General features: G+C 38.1%; 1 protein-coding gene across 1 annotated transcript in view; it reads left to right on the forward strand.

Moving 5' to 3' along the window:
* dnah7 (dynein, axonemal, heavy chain 7) overlaps positions 1–13111 on the forward strand; it is a 79722-nt gene that overhangs the window by 4312 nt on the left and 62299 nt on the right. Inside the window, exons 2-19 of the mRNA XM_023289075.3 lie at positions 91–184; positions 355–535; positions 890–929; positions 1141–1321; positions 1563–1635; positions 1895–2020; positions 2806–2925; positions 3558–3741; positions 3894–4073; positions 4461–4733; positions 5056–5183; positions 5545–5623; positions 5973–6197; positions 6382–6528; positions 7043–7222; positions 9758–9898; positions 10015–10382; positions 11551–11737. Coding sequence (XP_023144843.2) covers positions 91–184; positions 355–535; positions 890–929; positions 1141–1321; positions 1563–1635; positions 1895–2020; positions 2806–2925; positions 3558–3741; positions 3894–4073; positions 4461–4733; positions 5056–5183; positions 5545–5623; positions 5973–6197; positions 6382–6528; positions 7043–7222; positions 9758–9898; positions 10015–10382; positions 11551–11737 — 2907 coding nt within the window. The remainder of the gene's footprint in view (positions 1–90; positions 185–354; positions 536–889; positions 930–1140; positions 1322–1562; positions 1636–1894; positions 2021–2805; positions 2926–3557; positions 3742–3893; positions 4074–4460; positions 4734–5055; positions 5184–5544; positions 5624–5972; positions 6198–6381; positions 6529–7042; positions 7223–9757; positions 9899–10014; positions 10383–11550; positions 11738–13111) is intronic.

Raw genomic sequence — 13111 nt, forward strand, 5'->3', positions numbered from 1 at the left:
CCTTTTAAAGTTATTAGGTCGAAACAAATAGATTTAAGCTAATTTGTTTGTGAAAACAACATCAAACTAATGCTGAACACCATTGCCCAGGTCAGAACAGAGCCATGGATGGAAACAAAGCCTTCATTTAAGCTGTTTCCTCTACTCAGCCAGAAACCTCAAGGAGCTGAGGCAGCTGTGAAACGTGAGTTGAGTTTTCAAAGTAACATGTAAAGTTGAGTTGGAAATATTTTTGGACTCAGATAAAATTTATGTCAACTCTAATCAGAGGGGATCACATATTAATTGACACCGTTGAATTTTGTAAATGTTTTGGTTAACCAGTTGGAACTTTTTGCCCTACATGTGCTGTAGAAGGTGTGTTGAGTGAGAAGGCAACCAGTAGACCAAGTGTAAATAATGGCAGACCCCAGAACCAGGTCAAGAGCAGAATGGCACAACAGATCCCTGGGACGTCCAAACGTTGCAGCGGTACTCGCATACGGCACAAAGCGAAGCAAATGGATTTTCGTAGAACTCTGGTTAAATTAGCATGGTGAGTTGGACAATTTTTTCTAAACAATCTTTTAAATTAACTTATTTGTCTATTGTGACATTTCATTGAATACATGTACCATCTCTCCATCAGTGACTCCTCTGTATGCTTTGGCAGCAAATGCAGGATGTGACTAAGTACTTAATTACTTAAATAAAGTGATCCATTGAATTTGATTTCTTAAGATGAAGTATCTATCCAGGCAAAACCTTTTTGAAGGCATCTTTTTACTGTAGGCCACAACTAAGGCCAAGACATATCTACTTTACACTATATAAAATAGCAAATACCATCTGTATCCACAAAGTAATGTTGGTTGTGACACCTGCTTTGCACTTTTTCTGTTCTTTTTAGGCTGCAGGAGAACAAGGAAGATGACGCTCACTATGAAATGGTAAAATTCAATACACGCTTGATATTATGTGCTAAATCATATCCCTTCTTTTGTTGTGTATGTGCTAATAAGGAGGACATTGTGCACCGTCATTCTTTTACATAATCTTTAACAGACACTTGATTTGTGACCATTTTATTGATGTGTTTTGTGCTAATGTGTTGTATTTATTGTTGCTGAAAATAATAAAAAAAAAATGCTGTCCTGTCAGAAATATGACTGCTTCATCCAAAAAGGGCTAGACATAGAGAATGTGGTTCCCTTGCAAGATTCTTGGCTGAAGAACATTCATGAAATAGTCCCTTGCCACCTGAGGAGCCTGAGCACATCGCTGGAGCAGCTGGTCGATGAGATCAAGGAGGACTATTTGTTCAGCATGAAAACAGCAATCTGTATGTATTTAATTACACTTAAAGCTATGAGCATTTACTAGATGAACCTACTCAAATCCATTTATCCATTAATCCAAAATCACTAATTATAACCAAGATAAAAACATTTACTCATATATAATAACTAAATTTAAAAAAGTATTTTTATTAAAAATTTTATGCTTAAAGAAGTACAGTTTTAATGCTTAAAAATGTGTTAATAAAATATTGTTGTTTCAATGTCCTCTGTGTGTGGTTCCAGTGAAATACATCTTGAGACATCCAATGACATCTGACAAGGACAAAGAAAAAGATCTGCCCCCTCACAGATTTGAGTAAGTCACTGGAATGGGTTGGGAGAATGTTCTATGTTTTTTGTGTGAGAAGTATGCTGTGCCTTTACTTATAAATACTGCATCAGATAGCGGTCATGACCAAACCGTGTGGATATTTCTTATTTTTACAAAGAAAATCTGAGTTTCACTAAGCAGTGACTGGAAGCCTTTACAAAATATACTGTAAATGCTATATTTTGTATTGGTTTTAGAAAAAAGGTATTTTCTTTACAGTCCCTCTGTCATTTTTCACTGTCAGGTTGGAGATTGTGCCAAAACCATGGAAGAAATCTTTTATCCAGGCACAGAAGAGGATGAATGAAAAGCTTAACTCTTTCAACCCCACCATGCGGCGATTGCTGTACCTATGGCACGACTCTTATATGTAAGGATGCAGTGATATACTTTTATGTATACCTGAAATTCATTTATTTTTGTTCTTTTTAATAACAAATGCAATGTAGGCATTAGAGACTTGATCAGCTTTTGTCCAATTTTCCTTTTATGTTGAATAACTACTAACTAATAAAAAATTGTGTCATATATTTAAAAATCACTTTTGAGGTGAATACATTTTGTAGTTTTGTTAGATTAAGACAACATGCCTGACGCAATATTTTATTTTAATATTATTAAAATGATTAAACTTTTATTTTTTAGTGTTTATAAGTTAGAACCAACATGTGAAAAATAGACAGTAGAAAGTAACCTACATAGGGTGAAGACATAAAAAGCACATACAGTGCCAAGGAATGTACAGTGCATAATATACATTTATGTAAAAGAATACATAGACTACATAATATTTTAAATAAATATGAATGATGGCAGGCTGTGTTGCACAGTTAGATGATACTCCATACACTGTCTTTTCCATAGATTAAATGAATCAAATATGGTAATTGTAGGTGTCTTGATACACTTAAAAAATGCAATAATGGAACTTGATGGAAATGGCCCTTTTCGACCAAAAATAAAAAATAATTAGGCTCATATTCAGTTACAGAAAATGATGTCAGATCTAAAATTTCTGTGTGCTTTTTCAAAATTTGTGATCTACTGTATTATATCACATCACACACCCCTGTTGATCTTGGTAATAATGGATTATTTGTTTTGTAGATTCATCTTTGCCTTGTAATCTTACTCCAGTGGTTGACTTGTTTGCAGCCATCTCCGTCTGATAGATGTAAAGGAGTTCCACAGCAGAGACGAGTCCTTTGAGCTCTCTATGTTTGAGCAGATGATTACCGAACAAGTTGATAATGCCAGAGGAATCCTCCTCAAAAAGTAAGTCCACATTATCGCCTAACACCAACATATTTGTCTTCACTTAAAAAGTAATAGGAAGTGTAACTTCTTGAATAATTCAGTCATGCTCAAGAGTACTTTACAATGCAGTTCGGCAGTGTCAGAATTGATACATGGAATTTCAAAGCTCCATGACTGCCATGCATTGTGAACACAGGGCATCTTTAAAGTGCTATCAGCTAAATGAGTCTCTTGTAGTATCAGTGAGTAGTAGGTTTAGTAGTAGGTTTATAGTAGGTTTACATGAACAACAATCAGTGTTCTCCTCTTCTAATTGTTCTGTGGAGGTTAGCTGGTGGTATGTTTTTTAGGAAAATCATTACCTCATACAACATGACCTGATGTAAGTTTTAAATTGTTTGCCTTGTCCAACAAATACAAATCTTGCATCGGCATAGAGCTTTTAGTTGAACAACCCAGAGCTGAACGAGCTCTGCATCTTTACAAAGCTTGAACTCAGCAGCCAGTGAAATAACAAAGGAGTGTCTTTATCTCCAACACTAATCTTACTGAATGGTCATTTTGTGGGTATAAATTGACTTTTGGATATTTGCATTTGTGGTTGACATTCCCTTAATTGCAATCTCAAGTATGACTTTTCTCTGTTCTAGCTGGGTTCCTGAAGTGCAAAACATTTACTACCAGGCGTTCAGGCGCAAACTGATGCCTTACACAAGCAACACAGCAAAACTTCAATCTTTCCTCAACTGCGTGGCTGCACTGATGACAACCCAGCTGCAGAGTCTTGTAATAGAGTCGATGATGGACTATACACACCTAATTTCTCAAGACCTGGTAGGAGGAAGCTTATGCAATTTAGGGTAATGTAGCTTAGAAAAGTAGAACAACCCCGGCTGTAATTTAACCCAGATAACTAGCTGGGCACTTACAGTTGTGCTGTTTCTTTGGAAGAAGGGCTTTGTTTTAATTTGTTCTGCACTTCTTAGCATTCAGATCGAGCCAGTAAGCACCCAGGCTTTGTTCTGCATCTCATCCTGGAGGACAGGGAAATCAAGTATGACCCCGACTTCCAAATATATGAGGAGGCCCTTCTAAATGTCTATGAGCTTATGCTCAGGTCTGTCAGCATAGTGCCTCGTGTGGAAACCAAACTGTACCCTGAGTGGGTAAGAAGCCAAATCTGTGTTTGTGGTGTATATAGAGAACATTTAGTTGAGTTCATTTACTAAAAACTAATGCATCCTAATTTCACAGTATTGTCGTAATATCCAGTTTTGTCTTCAGTGAAACTTCTTATCATAGTTGTGCACTGAGAAAGATTTCTAATGCTGACATTCAGTACATAGGATATCATTGAATCACACATGTTGTAAGTTCTAGTATTTAGCAGTGATTTCTATGTTTTTCCTGCAAGCATGCGATTTGGGTGATCTTATTCTGTATTTCAGAATCACATTAACCTTTCATGGCATTGCATTCATCACCTACTTTTATCATCTAGGAATACGTTTAGCTTTCTGCCTGAGTTTTTACCCTACTTCATGTTTTTCCAGCCAAGCTACCCGTTTGGAAGCACCCTAAAGCCTATCATCCTTCCAGAGATCCTTCAGGCCCAGCAGGACAAGGTGCGCAGGGTGTTCTGGGCTGAGTGTGTCAGGCCCAAGGAGTATATCCACGAGTATGATAAATATGCTGCACTGGTATCGAAGCAGGCAGAGGAGGATGTGGAGCAGTTCCTCAGTGAACAGCACTCGTTTCAGGAAATTGTGGCAGAAGTTAAACACTACCAGCAGCTTGCTGACCAGATCCAGTACACCCCATGCAAGGTACTTACTTACAAAAGTCCTTCCCCTAAATCCAACAAGGTCAAGTAACTCATCCATCTCAGGTAATTTGATGGATTTAATCTTTGTCAAATGTAAATTGCTGATATTTCATTGATGTCTAGTTCCATTGATAATTAATATTCCAAAAAAAATACAGCCAAAAAGTCACAGAATTAGTAAACTTTATAAGCCACAATCCTTGAATTCTTAAAACAGGCAACTGATTATGCCCATTTAAAAATCTGCTATATACTAGATTTGTCACTGGACATTATAATTACACTGTAATAATTCTGATACTGACTAACACTGCTGACTTTAGGTGGTACATTTCGGCACGTTTGAGGTCCGGTCCCACAAATTCATCCACTCTCTTGTCAAGCGTGCTCAGGAACTACAGCAAAAACTGGTTACACGCATGCTGCAGGACCATCAGGACATCAACAAGAAGTGAGATGTTTCACAGGAGCATTCTATATCCCCATAAAAAAAAACATGATTTCAAAATGCAGCTGAAGCAAGTTACCATTAAACCAATTCCCGACAGGCATCATTTTGACAGATACTGCTGAAATATGCATAGGAAGACTTTAGTGTTCAAATCTAACTTGGTTACTCTTGAGAAGTAAACACATTGCAGGTCAAAGGGAATTTACATAAATATGCTTTTTGGTTCAGAATCACTGTTAGCTGCTGTATTGGCATCTGTCCCGATGGTGCTCTCTTGCTCCAAGCTGTGTCATAATGAGATTGTAAATCTGTGAAATCCTCTGTATATAGAACTGAATTAATTCTGCTCTCCATGTCACAGGCTCTGTGATGAATTTGAGAAGATTTCAGAGAAGGCACTGAGCACACCACCTGATACTCAAAAACTGATGGAGCTTAAGGTAACTGCCTTGAATTCACATCACAGAGCAGCTTCTTGCATTATGCCATTCACAACGATCCTTTACATCTTGTCCGCAGATTGCATTTCACACACAACATCTAGTCAGTAAACCTTGCATTTTTATTTTTCATCTTGTGGTTCTTGTTATAGGCCCCTGAGCTGAGTCAAACCTCAGAATACAGAGAGAATGGGCAATTCTTTATCAATTTACTGCTGCTACTAACTAGCTTAGCATGGACAGTAGCAGTGGTAGTGATTAAATGCTTTATTTTCAAGTATAAAAACTACTTCCTCTGTATAAATAAAGTACTACTCTTATGTATGTTGTGTCTCTCTGCACCCTTTAGGCCTACGTTAATAAGGTGGAGACCACAGAGATGCCACAGTTGGAGCAAAGATTGGCAGACTCCAACAAACAATTATGTTACCTGATAGACTTTGTCACCCTGTCGCCAGCTGATATGAAGCTTAACGCAGAAACCGTCCACTGGTTTAAACGCATGCCATCCATCTTTAGAGAACACCAGAAGATAGTTACTGAAAAGACAGAGCAATATCAGAGTGGCCTCAAGGTCTGTGTTTCTACTTTTTCTATGAATCTATCATGTCTGTAGAAGTATTGAGATCTGCGGAACATAATCTGGATATTTTTCAATCCAGACTAGAAGAATTTTCCAGTTAAATAGATTATGTGAAATGATATGTGGTGATAGCTAGAAAACACAAAGAATGTTTCTGTACATGCACTCATTCCAGCTCTGCCGGGAACGCTTTGTAGAAGAACTGGAGAGCTACAGTGTACAGGTGGAGGAGTTTGTTTCCTTTGATGAGCTGACGGATCTCAGCAAGTACCTGAAGAAAGCCCAGGCCCTCAATGCCAAACTGGAGTTAGCTATGGAACAGGTATATCTGAATAAAAGCTATGGAGAAGGAGGACAGGCCAATATTGGAGTTAACTTGTGCAGAACATGGACAGTTCTACTGACAACCAAGACACTGTATAACATAGTGAAGCATAAAATTGGTGACATTAACTTATACAGGAGTGTAAGATCCTCTTTAATAGCATGACTCGAATTTATAGAAGTACTTCACATCCCAAATTACATTAAAGAATGTATGTTGTATGAACTCACACTAAAAGATACACAGTAATAAATATTGTGTATAATTGCATCGTATTGGAAGACTAAATTATGTGCTTAAAAATATTTAACCTCTAGAGGGCAGCGTTGGATAAAAAAAGCCAAACAAAAGCAACAATCAGGAGAGATGCAACACAAATACCTTGTATTTATCATTTGTGATCCGTATATTGATGGACATCTACTTTTCCAGCTCCCTGTTAATTGTATGTCTTATTTCTTTCTCCTTACTACCCTTACCTGTCATCCAAACTTCCTTCCACTCTGGAAAGATTGATGATTTCAATCAAGAAGAGGAGGCCTACGGCTGGTCTGTTTCCCAGTATCCGCAACGTAAGAAGATCCAGGACAAGTTGACACCCTTCCTGCGTCTGTATGAGACAGCAACTGAATTCCTAAACCAGTGCGAGCATTGGCTCCATGGACCACTCTCTGGTGTAAACCCAGACAAGGTACAAGCAGTAGAAAATTACTTTTTATTCAATACAGGTCAGACTTGGGAGTTTACGTGACATGAAATTGAGTTTAGCAGAGCTCTGTTTTTCACTACATGAATTTGAAGCACGTAACAATGACATCCTCATTTTAGCCTCACTGCTGTTGAGAATACCATTCTACAGGTACTAAAATATATGTGTATGGATAATGAGGGAAGACCTGATTATAGAAATGATAAAAGTGTGACCGAAAGTTATGTGTATTCCTAAAAGATTGTTTACTGTGCAACATAAGTAGTTCAGGCTGTTGTATAAACTGTATTATGAACTGTCAAGGTCATTAGGGATAGTACTGTACATCAAAGTAGATATTTCTGTGGCGCTCTGAACACTTGGTACAGCCATGTAAGTGTGAAAAGGGTGCTATCCTTTATTTTTGACACTCAACAGCAAAACACAGAACACAAGTTTGCTTAAGTTGTGTAGTTTAAATTTGTGTTTTACAAGGGTAATATTGGAGTATAATATTTAAGAAGGGGTCAGGTTGAAAATATAATCTATGTCCTGTAAGTGACATGCAGATCATCTGCAGTATAAACAAATGTACCTTTGCAGGTCCTCTAATCAGTGAACAACTGAGCACTGTGTGTAAGGACAGGTAAACTGTTTTGCAGGAAAAATTTTCCATTAGAGTTGAGACACTCGTGGTGGGTTTGTGTGCCCATAAATAAATTATGATTGTCAGCAATACTGTTTTCATTTAAAGCTTTGAAAACCATCTCCCTCGTCTTTCAAACCGTTACCATGTAAAAACTTCCAGCTATTTAGGTTGCATCCATAGTAACCTTGCAAACTTTTTAGCACACATAGACAGACACGCATACACACACTCGCATACATACACAAACAAATTTATTGAGCCTTTTTAGGCTCATTGAATTAAGTCTTCAAACACATTGAATGCCATAAATCATATATGACATACCATTACTTTCTGCCTCAATTTGCTGTATCCACATAGCATGGTGAAATGCACTACCTCTTGTTGGAGACAGAGATGTGTATGTGTGTAGAAGAGTTTACACGCAGTATTCTGGTCTCCATTTTTTAATTGACATCTCTGTTTCTAACATCGCAATGTTTTATTGGCTTTTCTGTGACAGCCTTTTTGTCTTCTTGTACAGTAAAGACAGGGCAAGATAGGATGTGTAGGATGGTTCAGCATCAGCAAGGCAATTCAAAGAACTTTATGTTAGACAAGTTACGCAGCCCACTTATAAAAGAAACACAAGGCAGTACATAAAAGAGATTGAAAAAGTAAGAAACTGACAATGGAAATTAGTAAGGAATAAATAAAACTAATTAAACATGAAAATAGTGCCGTTAGAATGTAGTGTGTAGCTGTACTCCACCGGTGAAACTAATAAGAATAATGACTTTGTTCTAATGAAGCCACTCAAATGTAGTTTTATAACTAAGACCCTAGAACAGATCCATCCATCAGCTATACTTGTTTTATCTTGTAGAAGCTTGTGGGTGGCTGTAGCCTATTCCAGCTGGCATTGGACTGAGCAGGACACCATTCCATCACACGGTTAACACAGAGACAGAAAACCATGGACACTTACACTGAACCCTACCATCAACTCAGAATAACCAATTAGCCTAACATGCATTTCTGTGGAAAGTGCAAGGCCACTGAAACCCCAAACAGAGAGAACGTGCAAACTCTACAAGGAAATTTCCAAGTGGTTTGTAGCGACGGTGCTAGTGTTTTCCACTTCATGTTTTTGCAGATTCTTTCTACAGAAACATATTTTGATCTCGCAGTCACTTAGTACTTTTCCGGACAACCATCCTAAATCACCATAGCAACCCCTCCCATTCATCCTTGTAGCTCCCTTAAAATACCAAAGTAACTATTTAGGACACCAAAGCATCCACCTACAAGCCACCTGTTACCTTTTTAGCAACCACCTATAACACCAAAGGAATGACACATGAGCACACTAGCAAGTGGCTAAACTGGCCACAGCAGCCAAATTTAACACCACAGCAAGCGCTTAGCCACCATCCTAAGCACTCAGGCTATGCACACAATGTTACAACTCCTTTCTGTCTTAAGTCTTTGAGAAAGACTGGTTTTCATCTTTCTGCCTCTCTGTTTGTCAGACTGGTTTCTGCTTTTTATGTGTATTCTATCTTGTATCCATCAGTGTCTCTGATTTTCTCATATCTGCCTTTGATCTAATTCTCTTGTATTCATTTCTGCTTTTTCAATACTTTTCTTCTGTCTTTTATTATAACAGATTGTGCTGTTGTAACTTCTCTACAGCCACTTTTAATCAGCAAGCAACTTGTAAGAATTCAGAATGATCTGTTATGTCCACACTCGAGTTTCTTTAACAGCTGAACTCACAGAAGAGACTGAAACATAAGAAGACATTGCTTTGTACACAGTACTCAAGCGTATTCTAAACTGACAGTATTATTCATATCCATTTTAATTATTTCCTGTGTCTTTGTAATGGAAAACCCCCACTCATATAGGTAGAAGGTGATGTTGGCAACTACTGGCGCACTCTATACAAGCTGGAGAAAGGCTTCAGTGAAGTACCTAATGCCCTTAACATAGCCACTACTGTCAAGGCTAAGGTCGAAGTCTTCAAGGAACATATTCCTATGATTCAGGTAACCCCTAAAGAGAAAGATTTGCTCTACACAGGAATCAGAATTACTTTAATTTCAATTGCTTTGTAACTGTAATTGAATCTTTATCGTTTGCTCTACTACTCCTTAATTAATAGGTACTGTGCAACCCAGGCCTGCGTACACGCCACTGGGATGCCATGTCAGAGTTGGCTGGCATCTCCCTGGAAACAGCTGATGGCCAGGCCTCTGTGGCTTACTTCCTATCCAAGCACCTGGAACAGCATCTGAGCAGCTTTGAAGGCATCAGTGAGGCGGCCAGCAAGGAATACTACCTGGAAAAGGCCATGGAGAAAATGGCCAGTGAATGGAGTCACATGGAGTTCAGCCTGCTTGCCTACCGAGAGACGGGTACCTCCATCCTATCTTCTGTGGAGGAAGTACAGATGCTGTTAGATGATCATATTGTGAAGACACAGACTATGAGGGGCTCACCCTTCATTAAGCCTTTTGAGGTGGAAATACGGTAAGAGACCAGAGAAACTGCTGAAGAATCATAATGCATTACTAGTTTAGAAGCAGTTCACTCACACTATGATGTACATAATGAGAACATTCCATACACTCACTATTGCTACAGTCGTTTGGTGGTATGTGTATTGCTTACTGCTGGGCTACAAATACAGACATCTGTGCCCTACCACCCTCACCGCTAATGTTAACAGATTCTGTAATTTTGCTGCCAAAATCAATCTGTTTTTGACAACAAGCTGTGCAGCCCTGAACCCCAGCAGACAAACTAAGAGACATATATTCATAGATGCTTATGGCGAGTTAATGGTCTCTGTCCAAAAAGGACAGCTGCTGAATAGATGCCACAGTATGTGGATTAAAGTATCCACAACAATGCCAGTACAGATCATAGGAACTTGAATCTTGAGTCTCAAGAGAGGTAAAGGTCTGTTCTGAAATTATAATTGTGTAACTCTCAATTACATTTATTTAGAAATTGTTAAAATTTCCCAGGTTTCTGTCCTTAATATCTGCAGAGATCAGTGAGATGTTTTATAAACTAGAGCATTTAAATTGTACAAAAATACAAGTTACATAGCACACACACACACACGCACACGCGCACACGCACACACACACACACACACACACACACACACACACACACACACACACACACACACACACACACATCTGATACCTCTGTCTGAAGGCCTAAAATGATTATCTGCCTCAGAATTGTGGTTAAAAAATCGTTACTATTCAGCTTTAATCTCCCCTTAGTTCAGCAAATAAAATTTTCCCATCCTCTGTAATTGCTGAGATTGTTGAATTATTATGTTACTGTGAGGCATAGTTTGTTACAGGATTCCTGCAATGTTTAAAAATGTATTGTGATAGATTGGGATGAAGGCTTGTAAAAGAAGATTTTGATCAACATTTTGTAATATAACATTAAAATTTTATAATGCCATTATCTGGCTTTAGTGGGGAGAAGATGATACCACAGTAGGGATAAGGAAATCATTTTGTCAATATCCATTACAATGGTCAATCCCAGCTACCTTTGCTCCTGATTGTAACTTTAGATTCGAAGAATACATGACATTAAATGCATGATTATATATAAACACAGCTATGGTTTGCTTCATGTTTATCATCATTGTTATGACTAATTTTAGGGAATGGGAAGGCAAATTGCTGCTTCTCCAAGAGATCCTGGATGAATGGTTAAAGGTACAGTCAACTTGGCTTTACCTGGAGCCTATATTTAGCTCACCAGACATCATGATTCAGATGCCTGAAGAGGCACGACGTTTCACAACTGTTGACAAAACATGGAGAGACACCATGAAACAAGTTTCCTTGGTAAGTCTTAATATGTTTCTAATTACAGTAGTATATAAAAATGAGACAACTTCCTGTGGAGGGACATAAACAAAAAGATGAGCTTCATGTTAGGCACATCAACACACTATCACTATCAGAAGTTTCCAGGGCTGATATTGACAAGATAAGAGTATTTCATTCACTTTTTTACAGAGCCACAGTCATAGCTGTAAGGAGAAGTAGTGTGTATAATCATTGATATTAAGGTGGCTGATCCCTCTTTGACACCCCCCGTAAGTTTCTTGAAGAGTAATTCCAAATTCCCAGCTAACTCAAAAATGAGCAAAGAGATGGAGTGTGAGTGGAGCTGAAGCAGGACAACCGAATGTCTCTGGGCCACGAACTGCCCTATGATGGTGCAGAACCGTCACTCAGAGCTAGCACACCTTAATTATGCAAAACTTTAAGTCTTGATGCAATTTATACAGATGACATGTATCTTCTGTAAAGCTGGTCATTTAAACATGATCTGTGGGGATTGACTCACTTTTTGAGCCAGCCTCAAGTGGCCATTTAAGGAACATAATTTTTCTGCCCTGGATACAGTATGTCAGAATGGTCATAAGCTTCCAACACAGCCTTTTTTATTGCAATGAATGAGGTTAAACTTGAAAAAAAAAAAACAAAAAAACTTGAGACCAACAAAAAGGCACAATCTACCCGAACCGACCTAATCATTATCATCTTAGAAGACTTGCCAACCATGAAGAAAATAAATACCCTTGTTAAATAAACACAAATTGTAAGAACTGAATGCAAATATTTACGACAGAAATTATCTTTTTAATATGTTTTACCACCTACACAAAGTTAATCTCCAACTCAGCTAAATTTGATTCAGATAGGAGCACATAGAACCACCCATTTGAACCACTGACTGTACAGACACTTTCTGCACTTTTCTAGATTTATTTCTGTAGTTCAATCATTTTCATTTAATTGAAGTGATAATGATCATCTGTGACTGCACTGTTATTGCGTAGTTGATTATAGTAACATTCTATAAAAAGGATCAGACTGTTGACTGGTCATGTGAGCAGAATGTTTGATTGCTGTTAAGAGGGAGCAAATAAGGTAAATGCTGAAAATGATTTGTAATATGGTCAGGAGTCTAGTGGCTTGAATTGCAAATGTACCTGCAAATTCAAGTACAACATATACAGCTAAGGCCTTGTATATATTACCAGGCAGCATACTCATTAGAATATAAGGTTGTCTAGTATAATCACATAAAATTCAACGCACAGCTCTGGCACATATGGCAGCATAAACCTGACCATGTGGATGATTTGCATATATGCACGTCAGCAAGAGTGACAGCAGAGGGTGGAAGTGGAATGCAGAGGAAACGAG

Source organism: Amphiprion ocellaris, chromosome 11, assembly GCF_022539595.1.
Source record: "Amphiprion ocellaris isolate individual 3 ecotype Okinawa chromosome 11, ASM2253959v1, whole genome shotgun sequence".
Lineage (NCBI taxonomy): Eukaryota > Metazoa > Chordata > Actinopteri > Pomacentridae > Amphiprion > Amphiprion ocellaris.